General features: G+C 44.0%; 1 protein-coding gene across 1 annotated transcript in view; it reads right to left on the bottom strand.

The window, feature by feature from the left end:
- Window positions 1–908: 908 nt before the first annotated feature.
- The window catches only part of ST6GALNAC5 (ST6 N-acetylgalactosaminide alpha-2,6-sialyltransferase 5), a 174,519-nt gene continuing 153,464 nt past the window's right edge, over window positions 909–21,963 (bottom strand). The window contains exon 5 of the mRNA XM_059136800.1: window positions 909–5,468. Within this exon, the coding sequence (XP_058992783.1) occupies window positions 5,237–5,468 (232 nt within the window). The 3' untranslated portion in view covers window positions 909–5,236. The remainder of the gene's footprint in view (window positions 5,469–21,963) is intronic.

Genomic DNA, 21,963 nt, shown 5'->3' with positions numbered 1-21,963 from the left:
AGCATTCTCTCAGTTTCGTGTAGTGTAAAATTTAACTACTTCATCACCTTTTTTTCATGCTTTTCAAAATGAAACTGAGATCCTACAAATGGGTATGTGGAAGAACAGGCACTGAAAGAAAAGGGTTCCAGAGTGCTCACACGTTCAAGAAGATAGTGATTATGGCTCCTTGTGGAGGCCCCCACCAGCCGTTGACTCACCTTTCCTGACTTGATTCCATCTTGTCCTCTCTTGTAACCAGGAGGTAATCGGACACCAGATGTGGGCCAGGTGGGGACCCTAGATGGTGACTGGGAGGCTACACCTGAGGGCACCCTCTCCCAAGAGTTCTCCTTTCCCCTCATGTTCTGGTAGGGATAAAAGCACTGGGGATCTGCTTCATGGCAACAAAAGGGGGTGGATTTTTGTTTGTTTGTTTCATTTTGATTTTAAGATAAATGTATACTTCATTGTTATAGACCCTCAGAAATCACCAGTTGGAATTTGCAGCAGATTTGGGAAGCTGTCAAGTTTAAGGCAGGCTAGAACTCATCTCATTTTAGCCTCCCTTTTGTAATTGAACCAGAGAAGTCAGAGCCGGGCCTGCTTCTACATATGTTATAGCATTTGTCAATATTAAATTTAATTTGTGCTAAGAGCAGCTTGCTAACAGCGAGAACACAAAGCTTGCCGAACTTCACTTTGTGTGTTCAGTACAGCCAACATTAACAAACCTAATGAATTCAGCTACATTATCCTATCCAAATCTAGGTCAGTTCTGTTGATTAAAAATGTTCTAGGTTTGAGGACTGACCCTGTAAAAACCCACTTAAAATTTAACTACTTCATCACCTGTTCTGTCTGTCGCACTTCTCAAATGGAAGACTATATACTGGTTACCAATCCAATGGGCCACCATTAAGAGGTCATCACCAACAACAGACATTTATTGAGCGCCTATTGTGTGCAAGGCACTGTACTAGGCATGGGGCTACAAAGACAAAGGAGAAACAGTCCCTGCTCTCCAAGAGCTTACAATCTGATTAGACTAATAGGACACACACATAAAGAGACAGGAACAATAATACAAGGTAGCATAGAATATTAGGGCACTGAGTAAAAACAAACAGGATTGCAGACTTTTTTTGCTTTTCTATGGCGGCTCAATACCCTGAGTAGGTGGGGATGCGTGAGCTGGAATAGAGGGCTTGCTCATATTCGTTTTCAAATCTATAGACACTCTCTCACCTCTCTCCACTCTGAAGCATCTTCTGGCATTTGCTAGAACCTAGGCAGTGAATTCACATCCCCCGCCCAATGCCTTAGTATTCTAGTTTTCTCTGAGGTGGCCTTTCAATAGGGTGTCCCACTGTCCCAGTTTGCCCGGGGCTTGTCCTCTGGTTTAGCACTGAAGATTGTCCTGAAGATCCTCCCCACCCCTACCAGCCCGAAGGAAACCAAGATGATGCTTCTTAACGACCTAGTCCTGGAGCCAGATGTCTTCGTCCCACCTACTGTGCTCATTGCCTGGCAGGGCCCACCCCATGCCTGTTCCCCAGATATGTCTCTAGTTGAACAACCTTAACAGCCTCCAAAGACTGCTGGTTGAAGAGCCCAGTGTAGACAGACGACAATCAGGAGAGAATGATGGCGGAAGGGTGGGACTGAGGTTCCAGAGAGAAGCAGGAAGGATGGAAGGAAGGATTGGCTCAGGGACGAAACATGTAGGAGTGTTACCCTCCCCTTCTAACACTACAGAGAGAAGAGGAATCTCAGAGTAAGTCTGAACTAAGAGTCTGAGTCATCACCCCAGTGGAAATCAGGGTGTATTTCTGAAATGCAGTCACCCCTGCATAAGGACAACTATTTGGGTGGGTATTAAACCGGTACAGATATGTTCACATAAGACTGCATGGATCCTGACAAAATTCTAGTTTGTTCCGTCCACTTTTACTTAACATTCATTTAGCCTCCCAATCAATAATTCTAACGTTTGAGGTGAATTTTTACTTCAAAATGAGATGATATACTTCAATTTTAATGTGATTAAAATAGATCAGTAATGGAGAATACTTCAGGAGACAAAGGGAGTCTGTCCAGAGAGGTGTTGTTTGGCCTCTGAGGCACATACCAGCAATGGTGTCAGGATTCAGAGAAAACAACCGCGAACTTCTCTTTCAGAGTCAGTATTTTGTGTTTTGCTTTCCTTTATTTTTTTTTCAAGATGAGCTCTCGCTCTGAAATCTTAGGACCTTGGAAGTTCCTGAATCACTCTGGTTTTATGTCTAGCCCTTAGGAGCACATCCCAGGGTTAGTGAAGCACAGGGACTTAGTTACCAAACACCCATTAACCATAATGGAAATCACGCAGCAAAGTCCCCATGCAGCACACTGAATATTTACCTCCTAATGTTCTTTTAATGTACGCTTTCTTGGGTGAATATTTACTGTAGAATATTAAATGTAAGATTCCTCTTTTTATGGGCCATTTGAAGTGATTGATTTTGTTTGTGAATTCCTGTATCTTTGCCCATAATGGCTATCTATTGTAATGGCCTCTGCCAAATGTTCTTGCATTGAAATAACAGACGCCATGCATCGGCCAGCTGTGGCTTTGTATTACTGGGGTCTTAAAAGCGAGGAGGTAGCTGATGACACAGCTGGGAAAGAAGACAAAGGTGTATAACATAACGAGTAGGACTAAGGCTCCCAACACAATTGGATATTGAAATCACTGAGGTCTGCAAACATGGTTCTGTCATCATCTTTTATATCAGAGTTGATGTTTAGTGGTTTTGAATGGTGTTGAGACCGAGAGTCAGGAAATGATAGTGGCAAGATAAGAATTCAATTGCCCATAGCCAGCTCCGTCGGCACAATCTATCAGAATTCCAGGCATATTCTTGAAGTGTTATAATAAAAACCATTGCCCAAGTGATCAGTCTTACACCTATTTATACCATATTTGAAAAAATATGAATTCCCATACTGCCGTATCTTAGCTACATTTAGATGTAAGCTATTTCCCATTGAAGCCAGGGGTTTTCAGAATTTGGTTGCTTTACACTCTACTGAGTATTTGGGAAGAAGGAAGAAGTTACAAAAAAGATGCAGTTATCATACGGTCCTAAAACAAAAACAAAAACAAACAAAAAAACAAACCAAATCCTGAAACCTAAAGATAACCCAGGCATTTGAGATATTACAGATTAGGTAATACAGCTACATTTTTGCAGGTCCCAAGTATGCCTTTCCAAATTTCCATAAAAATAAAACTTGTTAAAGGAGCTATTTACATCTGAACAACATATTGTCTTCAAGTGATGGTAAAGGTGGCCTATAAATCCATCACATGAAATTCATACTCTTTTTCTTACGTTCACAAAGGGTCGTGTGTCCGGAGTCCATGCCACAAAAGATATCGGGCTGGAATGATATTCTACAGTCTCTTTAAAAATTACAAGAAAGTCTGAAGAACACATATATGTTTCCATACACAATAATCCCAACTTTGTTTTGTTTCTGTCCTATAAATATCCGGACTGTGTTTACACCCCAACCACAGAACCCCATATGATAAGTAGTACTAGTTAGTGCAAGGGAATGGAATCTTAGTACTAAGTAAGGAAAGCGAAAGGAAGTGGCAATGTGAAAAACCTTCTTTAGTCACAGGTCAGGTCAGGTTCTGTGAAACAATGTCGGTCTCCACACGTAATACTTGCTGGTGCCTTTGAATGTGGCATTGGAAAAGTGCATGCCTTCTAAGTCATGTGGAAAAAAAAAAAACCCACTGGTATATTTTTAAAAAGACTAATTTTGAGGAATATCACTTGCTTAAATGAAGGTCCTTCATACTAATCTGGATAAAATAAGTCCTTCATACTCCTCCAGACCAGGGAATGGCTGTGACTATCATGTGAGACTTGCAGTGAGTGAATCTGAATAGTTCACAGGATAAATGAGTCGTCTGTTAGGGAAGCTCCTTGTCTTCTCTTCTCACAGACTCAGAGAAGGACTGTTTCTTGCTCCTATAGCCAGGGAACACCACAGAGGTTCTCTCTCTCTTAGTTTTTTGCCCTCCCTCTTTTTGGGGTTCAAGAAACACCAGAAAAGCATGGGGGTAGACTGTAGCCGATGGGGACCAGTGAGGAAGTTGTGTTTTTAACCACAGAAGGAGATAAATAGTAGGGGGAGAAAAGACCCCCAGAAGTCAGGCTTTTGCTACTGAAGAAACCCTATCAATCCAAGTGTAAGGTTCTCAAGTGGGTCAAGGAGAGGCTTACAGAATTTTAGATTTGGAAGGAAACTTACACTGTCATGTGGTACAGGGACATCATTCTCACACAAGGAAACTAGGGTTTATGCCAAGTAACCTACACCAACTATTACTAAAGACAACTATCTTTAAGTTTCTTTTGTTAGTATCTTTTTGTTGTAACAACACAGTTTTTGGTTTTCGGTTTTGTCATTTGGAACATTTCTTTACATTAGAAAATGTCATAGCTCTTCTTGAAGCCCAAGGGTTCAAAAAACGCCAACGTGACATTTCCAAGCCAATCAATTGCTAACCATGAGTGTCGTGAACCCAGTCACTCACCAGCCCCATTCTAGGTGTCTTCCAACCATCATTCAGAGTTAAAGAGTTAAGAAGGATAAATTACCACATAATCATAATCTATAAAAATACTGGCCTAGAGTACACTAAAAAACTTTTAATAAATAAATATTGGGCATTTGCTTTATGAAAGTCAGTGGAGATGTGCTCTTCAGAAATCATGTCCACACTTTCAGATCGCTTTTTACAAATCACACATACAGAGCCCAACAGATGACAAAGATTATAGATCAGGTTAGGATACAACTTAATAGAAAAAGGTCTTTCGATGTGGCATTTCTACAAAGGAACACAACTAACATCGTTGAGTTGCTCGTGCTTCGGTTTTGAAGGCGATACTTAAAGAGATCCAGAATGTTCTTTAGACCACAGCAGCATCACTGACATGGGCGTTTAGCTCCCCAAGTAACCCCTTTTGCAAGGGATGACGCTCGTGTGGACATAGTAATTCTGGAATTTTCTCCTTACACACCAACCGCAGTGCTTGGCGGTCCTGCCTCCGAGCCATCTGCACGTGTTGGTCATGGAGGAGTTTCCTGCTCCCGGTCCCGTCCCTCTCGTGTGTCTGCCGGCTCTGGAAGTTCAGCGCCCTGGCGTCTGATGCAGTAGGTACTTGAGGTTTTGGTCTGGCACCCTCACTGCTCAGAACACAGGTTTATTCTCTGGAGGCTTTAGAGCAAGTGATTCTGGTTTCCAGTCTGGCTGAAAAAAGTGAATGTTGAATGTCCGTGCCCAGTTCTTAAAGACGCGTTTCTCTGTGATGAAGCGGTGATGGCTGCCCTTCCGTCCTCGCTCGTGGGAGAGGTACATGGTGCATTCGTCAGGTCCAAACGGTTCATAATAGTGGTAAGGTACTGATGGGTGATTGGGATCCCTGTAGGAGGAAGATGAGATGACTGAGTAAAGGGGAAAAACCTCCGTGACTGAGGAAGCTGATGAGCACAACATCTATTTCCAAGTCAAGTCAGTTCCAACAGAGGGTTTTCCTGATGTGTACACAAGAAGCAAGTGGAAGGGTTTTGAGGTTGTGAAATAAATGTTTGAGCATCACTATCAAAGAGAGAGATTAAAAGTATACTATGGGACATGCGGGGCTTTGGGACGTAGAAAGCCCACGTTGCTAAGACCCCCACTGTAGTTCCTCCACTCTTGCCCTTGCAGTCAGTTCAGCATAAGCAGCTACAAAGATGTTTCCAAAACAAAAACACACCACATTTCCCTCCCATCCCCCCGCTCCACCAAATCCTCCAGAAGCTTCTAATTATAATAAAAGCGTGGCTTACAGGGTGTTACATGAGGTGGTTCTCTCCAGAGCTTTCTTCTAACCCAGGCTTGCCAAACAGGCTCCAGCCATACTGGCCTTTCTGGTCATCAGCTCTGCCAAGCTTGACCTTCAGGCCTTGGCATGTGAAGACAGTCACCTGGTTGTAACACATTTCTAACCAGTTCACTCCTTCTTACTGCTGGGTACTGACATCAACATGTCCTCTTCAGAGAGGATTTACCTCACACCTGTCCCTTTGCATGCATGCTCTCTCTTTCTCAGGTTTATTTTTCTCACAGCATTAATCCCTCTCCAGAATTGCTGCTGTTTGCTTCTTTATAATCTGTTCATGAGGGCAGGCCTTTGTCTTGTTCTTAGTAGGTCCTCAATAAATACTTTTAAAATTTCTGCTGTTGACAGAAATTTATATGGCGTTGACAACTCAACAGCAAACCTCTAAAGACAATTTCTCCTCCAACATGGAAAGCTGATGATCCTAGTTTGATCCCACAGAACAAAGACAGTAAGCATGATGCCACCATTTTCTTCTTGTTCTAGGTAGACAATGGACCCAAATCCAGAGTATCTAAATCCAGAAATTCCAAATCCTTAAATCCTTACACTGTAGCTGGATAGCCCAAACATTTTTTTTCTGTTTCTATATCCCTATTTCACCTCAAATGAGAAACCCTGGCTCGTTTCTTGAGGTTGGTGTGCAAAGGACTGACACGTTGAGGCAGTTGGGTGCCCTGTGTTACTAAAATATCTAACCCCCAAAGAACCCTGGTCTCACACTGGTTTCCATTCTAGTCCAATCCACACCACCTCTTCCATGTTGAAGTCTATGATGGAATTAGTCAAGGTACCCCAACAGGCAAACCTTCCTGTCTTGAGCTACGCTCACCAACTGGTTCTGACGTAGAGCTTCAGTGCTTCTCTTAAAAGGCTCAGGCAAATCACCTTTCCGTGCCCGGTGCCCTGGGGCCCCCACTTGGTGCACTCGGGCTCTACTCTAAGTACAGTACCTTTGTTCCTCAGAGATGTTCATCTTGCTAGACACCTATTTGTTTTCTTCAGACGAGATCAATACACAAATAGCTCCTAGAGTAGCAACTTTACTGAGGTCAGGGATCGAAGTCTTTTATCAAGAGGGGTGTCAAGTTTGTGGCTCTGACAACAATAAACCTTTTGAGCTGCCTCTCCTCTGAGGTTAAAGTTCTTCCAGGAAGAGAGATTTATTTTTGTCATGCAGCATTTAAACATTCCTCCTCCTGGGTTGGATGGTATGCCGAATTAATACTTTGCATCTGCATCAGGCTTGTCTCAGAAGTATCTCTGTGTTCCACAGTGACACATCAGATCCAGCCCTGTCTAACTAATACAGATTTCACGTCTTTACTTACTCCAGAAATTGGAATCTCCTTGAAGTTTTAACAAAGGGTAATTTCCATACAGAAAATGCATTCTAGGAAGAATTCAAGCTGGAACTGAATACCATGGAGAAAAGAATAAACAAAAAAAGATAAAACTTTGTGAGACAAATGTCCCCAGATTCATATGGCACAATTTGGGGAACAGTGCCGAATTCACCGTGGCATGGTACACTTGGAGTTAAGCTTTTATTCCAATATAAATCAGGTTTTAAATCTGATTTATCTGCACTTTGAACATATTACTGGAATCAATCTGATTAAAGAAACAATTAAGCTTCTAAAAATACCATGAGATTGAGTTGGCACCTAGGAATACAGAGAAATTGGAAACCAGCTAACGGATGCTAGAAGATCAGTTTCCTTATTCAGGAAGACCATCTCTTGGAATGAAAATTTATTTGGCTCCCTATTGATCCCTTAAAGGGAGAATTAAATTTACACATTTAATTGTTATGATTTCCAAGGTGTCCAGATAAGTGGGATTGTTTCCACACTTTAAAATTCTGCCCAAATGGCCGAGGAGTGTTTTGTGGGCCTTGAGGGCAGAGCCGAAGAGCCTGTGGGAACAGCCCTCCCGCTGAAAAGCTGCCACCTACTGTAATTCACCACTGCGTCCTTCCTAGAATAAGGTCCTCATTCCTTAGGTCTTTCCTCAAACCTGACTTTAAAGACTGAAGTAGCTTTTTCTCCTTCCTCCTGACCCAGCAGCAATATACATCAGCAGAATTTCCACATCAGGAGGCTACTGTTGTAAAGGAGAGTCTGGCACCCCAGTTCCTGTCTGGGGGGGCCAGGGAAAGCGGAGGGCATGGAGGTGTGAGGGCGGCGATCATCTCAGAGCCAGTTTCCCAAGGGGCCACAGCCTGTCATCAGCACTCTAAGGGTCACCTCGGGAATAAATCCTGCAAAAACTGTGTGGCGGAGGGTTTTTGTTTCTTTAGGGACGAAGCAGGGTGCGGCGAGGGGAGTCGTGAGAGAACGAACATTCAGTGCACACAGGGAGCTTTAAAGAAATACCACTGCCTGTGTCTCACCTTCACAGATTCGGGCTTAATTGATTTGGAGGGGGGTTCCAGGCATAGCTATTTTAAAAGTACGTGAAGTTCGAGTATCAGAATAAATAATGGTAGTACTGGATTATAAACCCCATAAAATGAAAGAAACACCCACGAGTCCATGATGATTTCAGTAAATAGCTGAATCTATAAATAAACAGGGAAGAAGAAACGGCATTTCCATATAGAAGAATTCCAATAAATCTAGAGAGAATGAGGGAATAGAGAAATCACCACTAAAACAGCCTTGCAGCTGTTGCAAGCAAGGTGTGCCGATGAATGAAACATTAGTGGGGAAAAATGATGAAGAGAAATAGGTTATTTAGATGAAGTATCTCCCCCAAGATATTTATAATGACAAAGGGAAAAATAATAACTTCGAGGTGAGTAAACCCAGCAAACACCACCTTAGCGAGGCAATTAAGGTTAACACTGCCACACTGAGACATCTGACATCACGTGTCTGTTGACATGTGGGATGCTGGGAAGGGCTTCCTGCTCCTGTGGTACCCTCCCCAGGAATGCACAGCCTCAACCCAATCATAAGAAAACATCACGCGAATCCAAAGTGAGCGACCTCCTGTGACAATATCCAGATTTCTTCAATGTCGTGAAAAAGAAGAGAGACTGAAGGATGGCCCCGGACAGGAGGAGACCGAGAGCCAAGATATGTAAATGCGAAGGGATCCTGGAGTTTAGGTCCTGGAGGAGATCAGAGACCTCAGCCGGAAAACTGGTGAAATCTGGGTAAAGTCTGTTGTTTAGGTAAGAGTTTCGCACTGGTGTTCATTTCTTAGTTTTGATCATTGGACTGTAATGATGCAAAATGTTAACATTAGGGGAAGGGAGGTGAAGGGTATACAGGAACTCTCTGTGCTACTTATGCAACTTTTGGTAAGTGCAAAACTTTGTTAATGTTGAAAAGCACCTTATTTTTTTTTTTTTAAGATTTTATTTATTTATTTGACAGACAGAGATCACAAGTAGGCAGAGAGGCAGGCAGAGAGAGAGAGAGAAGGAAGCAGGCTCCCCGCTGAGCAGAGAGCCTGATGCGGGACTCGATCCCAGGACCCTGAGATCATGACCTGAGCCAAAGGCAGTGGCTTAACCCACTGAGCCACCCAGGTGCCCCTGAAAAGCGCCTTATGAGAGTCTAAATACACAGCTAGGTTGAGGACGGCTGATTTAGTGAGGTTCTTCCTAAGCTATGGTGCTTCACTTCCGTGATCCCTTCCACGTCCCCATCAGGCAAGGGAGGGAGCCTAAGGTCAGGGTCATTGCTCCGTCTGAGGGCTGAGGAGCCGGCGGGCAGGAGGGGTCCAGGTCCTGGCTGTAAGCACACAGCCTCACTCATGGACCATCCTGGGTGCCGGACTTTAGTTACTTTTACAGCACCGAACAGAGCGCTGGGCATTTGACACGACTGAATCCTCCCAATGCCCCCATGCCAGAGGTACCGTTCTGACCCCTATTTTAGAGATGACAAAAAAGATGTCAGAGATGACAGAAAAACTGAAGAAGTTTCAGGGCTCAGATGTGGACCAAAGTGGAACTCCTAAGAGCGAGTCTCTGTATCTCGGAAAACCTGCTCTACCAGGTGGGTTTCTGTACCAATGGCCCCTGTTGGAACCTGGTTTGGAACAACTCTGTCCTCCCTGCGTTCTCCTGAGCACCTGCGGACAGAGGTGCCCCGGGCTTGGTGGACACTCTGCAGCTCATCAGCGTGAGCAGCAGAGCCCTTGTGCTCCCTGAATGTCATCCTCGTGAATATTAATGGTGACGGGAGTCAGTCACGTTTCATTTGTGAATCTCTGGCAGCTCAGCTGTACAACCGGCAGAAGCGTCCTGATGTCAACAAGCCTGCGAGAATCCTTCCAGTTCTAGGTGTGATCTGGGTTGACCCTGATCCGTTAGTTGGGGCTGAAGTATCCACAAGGCTACAGAGGTTCCAGGAAGGGAATGGTGGCTTTGCCTCTCTCTAGAGCTCTCAGACTCTCTAAACACCCTTCTGTGCGGGCATGGTACCCGGCATCCAGTAGGTAGTCAAGAAATGCTAGTAGAATAGAGCTGAATGGACAGCTGTCAAGTGTCTAGAGTGTTCTGAAATTAGCTTGAATTGCGGGCCACTAGGGATACTAGTAGCATCCCGAAGGAAATGCTCCTAGAGCAGGCCTTCCCACACATCTGCTTCAGCCCGGTGGGACCTGCTGAGTCCCCTTGACTCTTTTACAGCCTCTTACAGAAGGAAAATGTCTATACCCCTTGGAAGCCAGTGGACTAATTCTGGTGATTCTGGGGCAGACAGAGCAGCGAGAGCCTGCCGCTGTCCACCCTTTCTGGGGCAGAGAGCCGGAGTGAGTCATCCGGACTCCCACTCACCCTCCACAACTCCGGCACCTCTGGTGGTGTTACAACATTTCTTCATAGATCGATGGTACCCACAGGGAGGAAGGTGATGGAAACACCCCAGGGCTGCCAAGAGTGGGTCAAATCAGGGCAAAGACAGAAGAAGGAAATCATGGCAAAGAAAACTGTCTGGGAGAAAACACACCACTATATTTGAAGTCTACTTCATAAAATGTGAACCTCCTGGGTGCATTACCATTCCCTACCTGTCTCTGTAAGCCTCTGATTCTACACAGTGGACTGTCGCCAACTAGAACTTTCCCTGTTACACCGGCAGCTTTATTAATGTTCGCTAGCTAATAATTCTAGTAGAATCAACTCTCTGATATTCATGATACCTTTGAGATGTCCTTCACATTATGGATGAGATATTAATTTAGTTCCATGACAGTGATCACTCTGAGTCATTACTCTGCTAATTAATACTCAAGAAACGACGGGTGACAGAGAGTTGTAAACTTGGTAATGTGTTAAGTATGACCAGAAATAAGATTATTAGGTAGAATTTAAACGCTTGGCCCATTATTATCGCAAATAATTTACAGTGGAAAATGAGATTAAAAATACTCACCGTAACTTAGTTTGGAAGGCAATGATAACAGATTTTTTTTCATTGCAATTTATAGACCATCTGGAGAGAATGGATTTGGCTTTCTATATGAGATGGCATGACTTAAGGGTCTACTGTCCACACAAAAATATATTTTGAGACTGTCTCTGGTGCAACGTGGCATTAATTTTCCCCAGCTTTCAGAATACCGATGAGCCTGGAGCCCAGGGCTAGGGGCAGGATGGAGACTAATTGCCTGACGGCTGAGCCCCTCTGTGAAGACCCAGCGCTCACTCCAGCTGAGTACGACGAACAGGTGGCCGCCACTGATGTCCTAGGACCCTTCAGATTTGAATTGGTCATTTGCTAATTATATTTTTCATTCACTGGACACTTCTGGGCTTGGGATAACTATAGAATCAGTTTCTTACACACTGCCAAGGTAACGAAGGTTTTCTTTATTCACTGAGTCAATCAATACTGAGTACATACTATGTGCCAGACACAAAAACAAGTCCTGAAGACGCAAGTCTGGACAGAGCACTGACCCCTCCTCTTGACGAGACTATAGGCAAATAAAGGATCCCGACAAACTGGGGCAGTGGGGGGTGAGGGTTGGCAGAGGGCCCAGTGGGGGCACAGGCAGGGTCTGACAGGAGTGAGGAAAGCTTGCAGGAGGAGGGCCTGCTGCATGTGAGACCGTGGAGGAAGGTCCTGGAGACCCTAGCTCTGTCACTTCCCTGCCCTATGACCCCGGATGGCTGTTTTAGGTCTTCAAGCTTGACATGTGAAATAATGAGAGTAATGTTTATCTCATGGCATTATCACAAGGCTTCCATGAAATGGCACATGTATTCATACTAAGCACAGGACCAGCGTGTGGTGTGTGCAGAAAAATAGCCATTAATATTATTTTAAAGAACCAGCAGTGATCAGCCAGATGAAGAAGGGGCTGCAAATTCCAAGCTGAGGGCCAAAGGCCAGATGTCTGCAGGGGGAGCTCCTTTCTAAGGAGAAAGAAGTCTGTGTGGGAAGACGAGGGGAGACTAGAGCAGATGCAGAAGCCAGGTCCTGGAGGCTGTGTCCTAAGCAAGGGGGTGGGAATTCTGTTCTAAAAGCTTTGGGGGGGGAGGAGTCAAGATGGCGGAGAAGTAGCAAGCTGAGACTGCTTCAGCTAGCCGGAGATCAGCTAGATAGCTTATCTAAAGATTGCAAACACCTGAAAATCCATCGGCAGATCGAAGAGAAGAAGAACAGCAATTCTGGAAACAGAAAAACAACCACTTTCTGAAAGGTAGGACCGGCGGAGAAGTGAATCCAAAGCGACGGGAAGATAGACCCCGGGGGGAGGGGCCGGCTCCCGGCAAGCGGCGGAGCAACCGCGCACAAAATCAGGACTTTTAAAAGTCTGTTCCGCGGAGGGACATCGCTCCAGAGGCTAAACCGGAGCGAAGCCCACGCGGGGTCAGCGTGGCCTCAGGTCCCGCAGGGTCACAGAAGGATCGGGGGTGTCTGAGTGTCGCAGAGCTTGCGGGTATTGGAACGGGAAAGCCGGCTACAGAGACAGAGCCGACAGTAAGCTCGCAGCTCCGTGTTACCTTGAACCGGTCGCAGGCTCGGTGAGCTCGGAGCGCGGCCGGAGGTCAGGCAGACGGGAGTAACTGGGCGCTGTTCTCTGAGGGCGCACTGAGGAGTGGGGCCCTGGGCTCTCGGCTCCTCCGGGCCGGAGACCAGGAGGCCGCCATTTGTATTCCCGTCCTCTGGAACTCTACGGAAAGCGCTCAGGGAACAAAAGCTCCTGAAAGCAAACCCGAGCGGATTACTCACCCCGGCCCCGGGTAAGGGCGGTGTAATTCCGCCTGGGGCAAAGACACTTGAAAATCACTACAACAGGCCCCTCCCCCAGAAGATCAACAAGAAATCCAGCCGAGACCAAGCTCACATACCAAGGAGTGCGGTTTCAATACCAAGGAGAGCAGCAGAATTCCAGAGGAGGAGAAAGCCAAGCACGGAACTCATGGCTTTTTTCCTGTGATTTTCTTTAGTCTTGCAGTTAATTTAATTTTTTCTTTTTCATTTTTTTTTTTTTTTGTTTCTTTCTCGCCTTCGGGTAAAATTTTTTTTTTTTTTTTTAACTGTTACCTTTTTCTTTTTTAACGATTTTTTACTAGTTTATCTAATATATATATATATTTTTTTACATTTTTCTTAGGTGTTTTCTTTTTTTAAAAAAAATTCTTTTCTTTTTTTTTTTTTTTTTTCTTTTTTCTTTCTTCCTTTTTGAACCTCTTTTTATCCCCTTTCTCCCCACTCACGATTTTGGATCTCTTCTAATTTGGCTAAAGCATATTTTCCTGGGGTTGTTGCCACCCTTTTAGTATTTTACTTGCCCCTTCATTTACTCTTATCTGGACAAAATGACAAGACGTAAAAATTCACCACAAAAAAAAGAACAAGAGGCAGTACCGAAGGCTAGGGACCTAATCAATACAGACATCGGTAATATGTCAGATCTAGAGTTCAGAATGACAATTCTCAAGGTTCTAGCTGGGCTCGAAAAAGGCATGGAAGATATTAGAGAAACCCTCTCGAGAGATATAAAAGCCCTTTCTGGAGAAATAAAAGAACTAAAATCTAACCAAGTTGAAATCAAAAAAGCTATTAATGAGGTGCAATCAAAAATGGAGGCTCTCACTGCTAGGATAAATGAGGCAGAAGAAAGAATTAGTGATATAGAAGACCAAATGACAGAGAATAAAGAAGCTGATCAAAAGAGGGACAAACAGCTACTGGACCACGAGGGGAGAATTCGAGAAATAAGTGACACCATAAGACGAAACAACATTAGAATAATTGGGATTCCAGAAGAAGAAGAAAGTGAGAGGGGAGCAGAAGGTATACTGGAGAGAATTATTGGGGAGAATTTCCCCAATATGGCAAAGGGAACAAGCATCAAAATTCAGGAGGTTCAGAGAATGCCCCTCAAAATAAATAAGAATAGGCCCACACCCCGTCACATAATAGTAAAATTTACAAGTCTCAATGACAAAGAGAAAATCCTGAAAGCAGCCCGGGAAAAGAAGTCTGTAACATACAATGGTAAAAATATTAGATTGGCAGCTGACTTATCCACAGAGACCTGGCAGGCCAGAAAGAGCTGGCATGATATTTTCAGAGCACTAAACGAGAAAAACATGCAGCCAAGAATACTATATCCAGCTAGGCTATCATTGAAAATAGAAGGAGAGATTAAAAGCTTCCAGGACAAACAACAACTGAAAGAATTTGCAAATACCAAACCAGCTCTACAGGAAGTATTGAAAGGGGTCCTCTAAGCAAAGAGAGAGCCTACAAGTGGTAGATCAGAAAGGAACAGAGACCATATACAGTAACAGTCACCTTACAGGCAATACAATGGCACTAAATTCATATCTCTCAATAGTTACCCTGAATGTGAATGGGCTAAATGCCCCTGTCAAAAGACACAGGGTATCAGAATGGATAAAAAAACAAAACCCATCTATATGTTGCCTCCAAGAAACACATTTTAAGCCCGAAGACACCTCCAGATTTAAAGTGAGGGGGTGGAAAAGAATTTACCATGCTAATGGACATCAGAAGAAAGCAGGAGTGGCAATCCTTATATCAGATCAATTAGATTTTAAGCCAAAGACTGTAATAAGAGATGAGGAAGGACACTATATCATACTCAAAGGGTCTGTCCAACAAGAAGATTTAACAATTTTAAATATCTATGCCCCCAACGTGGGAGCAGCCAACTATATAAACCAATTAATAACAAAATCAAAGAAACACATAAACAACAATACAATAATAGTAGGGGACTTTAATATTCCCCTCACTGAAATGGACAGGTCATCCAAGCAAAAGATCAGCAAGGAAATAAAGGCCTTAAATGACACACTGGACCAGATGGACATCACAGATATATTCAGAATATTTCATCCCAAAGCAACAGAATACACATTCTTCTCTAGTGCACATGGTACATTCTCCAGAATAGATCACATCCTCGGTCCTAAATCAGGACTCAACCGGTATCAAAAGATTGGGATCATTCCCTGCATATTTTCAGACCACAATGCTCTAAAGCTAGAACTCAACCACAAAAGGAAGTTTGGAAAGAACCCAAATACATGGAGACTAAAGAGTATCCTTCTAAAGAATGAATGGGTCAACCGGGAAATTAAAGAAGAATTGAAAAAAATCATGGAAACAAATGATAATGAAAATACAACGGTTCAAAATCTGTGGGACACAACAAAGGCAGTCCTGAGAGGAAAATATATAGCGGTACAAGCCTTTCTCAAGAAACAAGAAAGGTCTCAGGTACACAACCTAACCCTACACCTAAAGGAGCTGGAGAAGGAACAAGAAAGAAACCCTAAGCCCAGCAGGAGAAGAGAAATCATAAAGATCAGAGCAGAAATCAATGAAATAGAAACCAAAAAAACAATAGAACAAATCAACGAAACTAGGAGCTGGTTCTTTGAAAGAATTAATAAAATTGATAAACCCCTGGCCCGACTTATCAAAAAGAAAAGAGAAAGGACCCAAATAAATAAAATCATGAATGAAAGAGGAGAGATCACAACTAACACCAAGGAAATACAAACTATTATAAGAACATACTATGAGCAACTCTACGGCAATAAATTTGACAATCTGGAAGAAATGGATGCATTCCTAGAAACATATAAACTACCACAACTGAACCATGAAGAAATAGAAAGCCTGAACAGACCCATAACCAGTAAGGAGATTGAAACAGTCATTAAAAATCTCCAAACAAACAAAAGCCCAGGGCCAGACGGCTTCCCGGGGGAATTCTACCAAACATTTAAAGAAGAACTAATTCCTATTCTCCTGAAACTGTTCCAAAAAATAGAAATGGAAGGAAAACTTCCAAACTCATTTTATGAGGCCAGCATCACCTTGATCCCAAAACCAGACAAGGATCCCACCAAAAAAGAGAGCTATAGACCGATATCCTTGATGAACACAGATGCGAAAATACTCAACAAAATACTAGCCAATCGGATTCAACAGTACATTAAAAAGATTATTCACCACGACCAAGTGGGATTTATTCCAGGGCTGCAAGGTTGGTTCAACATCCGCAAATCAGTCAATGTGATACAACACATCAATAAAAGTAAGAACAAGAACCATATGATACTCTCAATAGATGCTGAAAAAGCATTTGACAAAGTACAACATCCCTTCCTGATCAAAACTCTTCAAAGTGTAGGGATAGAGGGCACATACCTCAATATCATCAAAGCCATCTATGAAAAACCCACCGCAAATATCATTCTCAATGGAGAAAAACTGAAAGCTTTTCCGCTAAGGTCAGGAACACGGCAGGGATGTCCATTATCACCACTGCTATTCAACATCGTACTAGAGGTCCTAGCCTCAGCAATCAGACAACAAAAGGAAATTAAAGGCATCCAAATCGGCAAAGAAGAAGTCAAATTATCACTCTTCGCAGATGATATGATACTATATGTGGAAAACCCAAAAGACTCCACTCCAAAACTGCTAGAACTTATACAGGAATTCAGTAAAGTGTCAGGATATAAAATCAATGCACAGAAATCAGTTGCATTTCTCTACACCAACAGCAAGACAGAAGAAAGAGATATTAAGGAGTCAATCCCATTTACAATTGCATCCAAAACCATAAGATACCTAGGAATAAACCTAACCAAAGAGACACAGAATCTATACTCAGAAAACTATAAAGTACTCATGAAAGAAATTGAGGAAGACACAAAGAAATGGAAAAATGTTCCATGCTCCTGGATTGGAAGAATAAATATTGTGAAAATGTCTATGCTACCTAAAGCAATCTACACATTTAATGCAATTCCTATCAAAGTACCATCCATCTTTTTCAAAGAAATGGAACAAATAATTCTAAAATTTATATGGAACCAGAAAAGACCTCGAATAGCCAAAGGGATATTGAAAAAGAAAGCCAACGTTGGTGGCATCACAATTCCGGACTTCAAGCTCTATTACAAAGCTGTCATCATCAAGACAGCATGGTACTGGCACAAAAACAGACACATAGATCAATGGAACAGAATAGAGAGCCCAGAAATAGACCCTCAACTCTATGGTCAACTAATCTTCGACAAAGCAGGAAAGAATGTCCAATGGAAAAAAGACAGCCTTTTCAATAAATGGTGCTGGGAAAATTGGACAGCCACATGCAGAAAAATGAAATTGGACCATTTCCTTACACCACACACAAAAATAGACTCAAAATGGATGAAGGACCTCAATGTACGAAAGGAATCCATCAAAATCCTTGAGGAGAACACGGGCAGCAACCTCTTCGACCTCTGCCGCAGCAACATCTTCCTAGGAACAACGCAAAAGGCAAGGGAAGCAAGGGAAAAAATGAACTACTGGGATTTCATCAAGATCAAAAGCTTTTGCACAGCAAAGGAAACAGTTAACAAAATCAAAAGACAACTGACAGAATGGGAGAAGATATTTGCAAACGACATATCAGATAAAGGACTAGTGTCCAGAATCTATAAAGAACTTAGCAAACTCAACACCCAAAGAACAAATAATCCAATCAAGAAATGGGCAGAAGACATGAACAGACATTTCTGCAAAGAAGACATCCAGATGGCCAACAGACACATGAAAAAGTGCTCCATATCACTTGGCATCAGGGAAATACAAATCAAAACCACAATGAGATATCACCTCACACCAGTCAGAATGGCTAAAATCAACAAGTCAGGAAATGACAGATGCTGGCGAGGATGCGGAGAAAGGGGAACCCTCCTACACTGTTGGTGGGAATGCAAGCTGGTGCAGCCACTCTGGAAAACAGCATGGAGGTTCCTCAAAATGTTGAAAATAGAACTGCCCTATGACCCAGCAATTGCACTATTGGGTATTTACCCTAAAGATACAAATGTAGTGATCCAAAGGGACACATGCACCCGAATGTTTATAGCAGCAATGTCCACAATAGCCAAACTATGGAAAGAACCTAGATGTCCATCAACAGATGAATGGATCAAGAAGATGTGGTATATATACACAATGGAATACTATGCAGCCATCAAAAGAAATGAAATCTTGCCATTTGCAACAACATGGATGGAACTAGAGCGTATCATGCTTAGCGAAATAAGTCAAGCAGAGAAAGACAACTATCATATGATCTCCCTGATATGAGGAAGTGGTGATGCAACATGGAGGCTTAAGTGGGTAGAAGAATAAATGAAACAAGATGGGATTGGGAGGGAGACAAACCATAAGTGACTCTTAATCTCACAAAACAAACTGAGGGTTGCCGGGGGGAGGGGGTTGGGGAGAAGGGGGTGGGATTATGGACATTGGGGAGGGTATGTGATTTGGTGAGTGCTGTGAAGTGTGTAAACCTGGTGATTCACAGACCTGGGGATAAAAATATATGTATATAAAAAATATATGTTTATAAAAAATAAAAAAAAAAAAAATTAAAAAAAAAAAAATAAATAAAATAAAAGCTTTGGGGAGGGCGCCTGGGTGGTTCGGTCCCATTAAGCATCTGTCATTGGCTCAGCTCATGATCCCAGGGTTGTGGGTTCAAGCCCTGCACTGGGCTCCCCACTCAGCGGAGAGCCTGCTTCTCCCTCTGCCTGCTACTCTGCCTACCTATGTTCTGTATTTCTCTGGATAAAATCCTTAATAATCTTTAATAAAATAAAATAAAAGCTTTGGGGAACTACTGAGGGGTTGAACTGAGTCAGATGTAGTCTCTCCAGCAGCACAGTGGTGTCTGGAGAGGAAGGAGAGAGAGCAGACTTGGGGAGAGCAGTCAGGAGCTACCTCGGCACCAAGCCAGGAGCTACCTCGGCACCAAGCTACCAAGGCCCCACAGACGACCTTCATTCTGTTAGATTTGGCCAGGTTTTGAGGAATGCGTCTGTCCATTTATAGATCCGCTGCTCCCATCTGTGGTTTTAAATATGAAAGTGGGACTATGAGGAGTCCACGTGCTTAGTAGTTTAGGGGCTACGAGAAGTTTTCTTGCCAAAGAATGACTCCTGGAAGCAACTCAGGGCCTGTGGGTGGAGGGGTAGGGAGGCTAGAGTTCTGGGAGGGCTGGATGGAAACGGGGAGCTCTCGGCTTGCAGGAGCGAGCCCGTCCACCTTTATCCTGGGAACCGGTCCCTCAGGGATTGCTCAGCTCTTTGCTCCCCCGGGGAATAATTTAGTCCCCTACTCCCTCTCATCTTCTGTTCCCTCCCTCATGCCATGCATGTGGCGGCTGATTTTCCCTTTGGGTCACTGTCATCTTAGGCTGACAGAGATGACCACAGAAGTAGCCCAGTGTTCGATCTCTCTGTGCCTCTGCTTCCCCAGCAATAAGAAGGCAATGATTAGATTCTCCCGAAAGGCATGTGACCAGAGAGCAGCAGGACTGACTGTAGCTCACACCGGAGGCTGTCAGAGTTCTTATTTGCCAGGCGACTCCTGTCAGAGAAGAGCCCGGATGTAACACAGAGAGAAGTGGATCTGCTCTTGGCGGAGGGGGGATGGGTGGGCCCAGTCTTCCTTCTCTCTTGCCCTGTTCCACCCAGTAGGGTCAGAGGAATACAAGGACCCCTCTGAGTCCGGCAGAAAGTCAGAGGCGGATGTTTGAGGAAAGCTGCGGGTCAGATGCGACTCATAGGCAGACAGTGTGGATTTTCTCCCACAGGTGCCTCGTGAGCTTTCTGGCTCTTTTGACCGAATTGTGTCCAAGTGACCCCAAGGGGACTGAAGGCAGAGACTGTCTTACTCAACCCTAATTACGTCCTCAGTACCCAACATGAGTTGGTTGAGGGAATGAAGTCTCTGTGGTTAATTTAGCAAATAACTCCTTTTGAGGATACTAGCTGCGTCTTAAAGTCAGAAAAAGTTGCTTTACCACAAATCAGCAGTTGGCTTCCTTTCTGCTTGCTGAAGTCTGGCCCCCTATGCCTAACTCTCTAGTCTAGCGAGACACTGGGAAGCCACAGAATGGGCTGTGGGAGCTGGAGGCCCCATGTGATGGCCTGTGGGAGCTGGAGGCCACGTGCAGCCCAGTCCCCGTGGGGCAGAAAAGTGGCATACAAGAGGCCACACAGGTCCTTCCCTTTCTACCAGCCAGGCTCTCCTCACCCCCTGGGCATCATTTGATACCGCTCGCTGGACATCTCCTTAAAATGTGGGAATGGGCACCCACACTTGCATATTAGCGCGTCCCTTCACCTGATACATTTGTGCATTTCTAATATACACCACGCTTAACATACACCAAGCCTTCCTCATCTAGTGTCTTATGAGATTATCATGGAAACCCTCACAGTAAGTACTGTTGTCGTCACCATCTTAGGGATACGGAAGCTAAGTCACTATACTACAGAGATAGTCCGTGAGATAGTGAGTATGTAACTGGCCCAAGATCACTAAGGTCAGTAAAGTCAAGTAACTTTCTCCAAGTCACATAGCTTCTGAGCAGCAGAAGTGGTTATTTTCTCTTCTTCTTTTGGAAAAAGTTCAGGGCCCTTGGAGAATTTGTGTTCTGGTGGGCTCAAACAGCCTGAGCTCTGCTATCTCCCAGAAACTTCCATACCATTCCTGGGTCCTGGTGAGAGCTTACCTCCTTAAGTCCTGGAGCCCAGGACACACAAACCCTGCTGGGCCCTTAGAGTTCTCAACTTCCTCCAAAATAAAAACAAAAGGGGGAACGGCTAGATGAGCAGCAGGACTGACTTCCAAGTTGCTTTTTCATTCTCCAGTGATCGATACTGTCTGCGAGAGTCCTTTGACTCCAAGTGGCTGTGCTGTGTTCATTACGTCTTCGTGTGGATAAGGCTTACAGTGAGTTTCTAAAAGGCAACAGCTGTGTCCTAGTCTTTGAACCTGCCAAAGTTCTTAGTAACTTTTGGGGCAACTCTCAAGTACTTAGGAAAACATTAATAATTATTTTATATATCTTACAATATCTTATTAATGTATTAGTACTATTCCTAATACTAATCGTCTTTCCTGAGCACGAGCTGTGTGCAGGACACAGAGTCAGACATTCTACTACAATTCATGGTCTCATGCAATCCTCACCATGACCTGCTGGCTTTTTTGGCTGTTTTTTTATTACCATCCTGTACATGAGGGAAGCAAGACTCAGGGTCCCGGGGTTGCTAACTGGGTGGTTCAGCTAACCTGTCGCGGAGACAAAGGTTACAGGAAGTTGGGAGGCAGCGTGTGCCGCTTCTGGTTCTTCCCTTCTCGGCCTCCCTGAGCGGGAATTACGACTGAACAGGGCGCTCCCTCCAGCCTCACCGTGTCTGCTGCCCGACACCCGGCATTCTTCTCCACTTGCTCTACCAGGACACAGAATACAGGGTCCTTCCAAAGAGCTCTTGGAGAAAGCGTGTTGTGAGAGCAACCGTCGAACCTTCGGGATGGGGGCTGGGGAAAAGAACGCCTGAGACGGTGACAGCATAAGGTGCACCAACAGTCTCTTGACGGCCTTCTTAGGGCCATCCTGAAAGCTGCTTCCCTTCTATGGACAGTCGTGATGAACTAACCCGGAGTAAGAGGAATGACAGGTTGACTTGCCTTTCATTTATTTTCCATAATAAATGGAATATTTC

Source organism: Mustela lutreola, chromosome 10, assembly GCF_030435805.1.
Source record: "Mustela lutreola isolate mMusLut2 chromosome 10, mMusLut2.pri, whole genome shotgun sequence".
In the NCBI taxonomy this organism is placed as follows: Eukaryota; Metazoa; Chordata; class Mammalia; order Carnivora; family Mustelidae; genus Mustela; species Mustela lutreola.
Note: the sequence above shows the minus strand (reverse complement) of the source record. Positions and strands in the feature narration are given on the sequence as shown.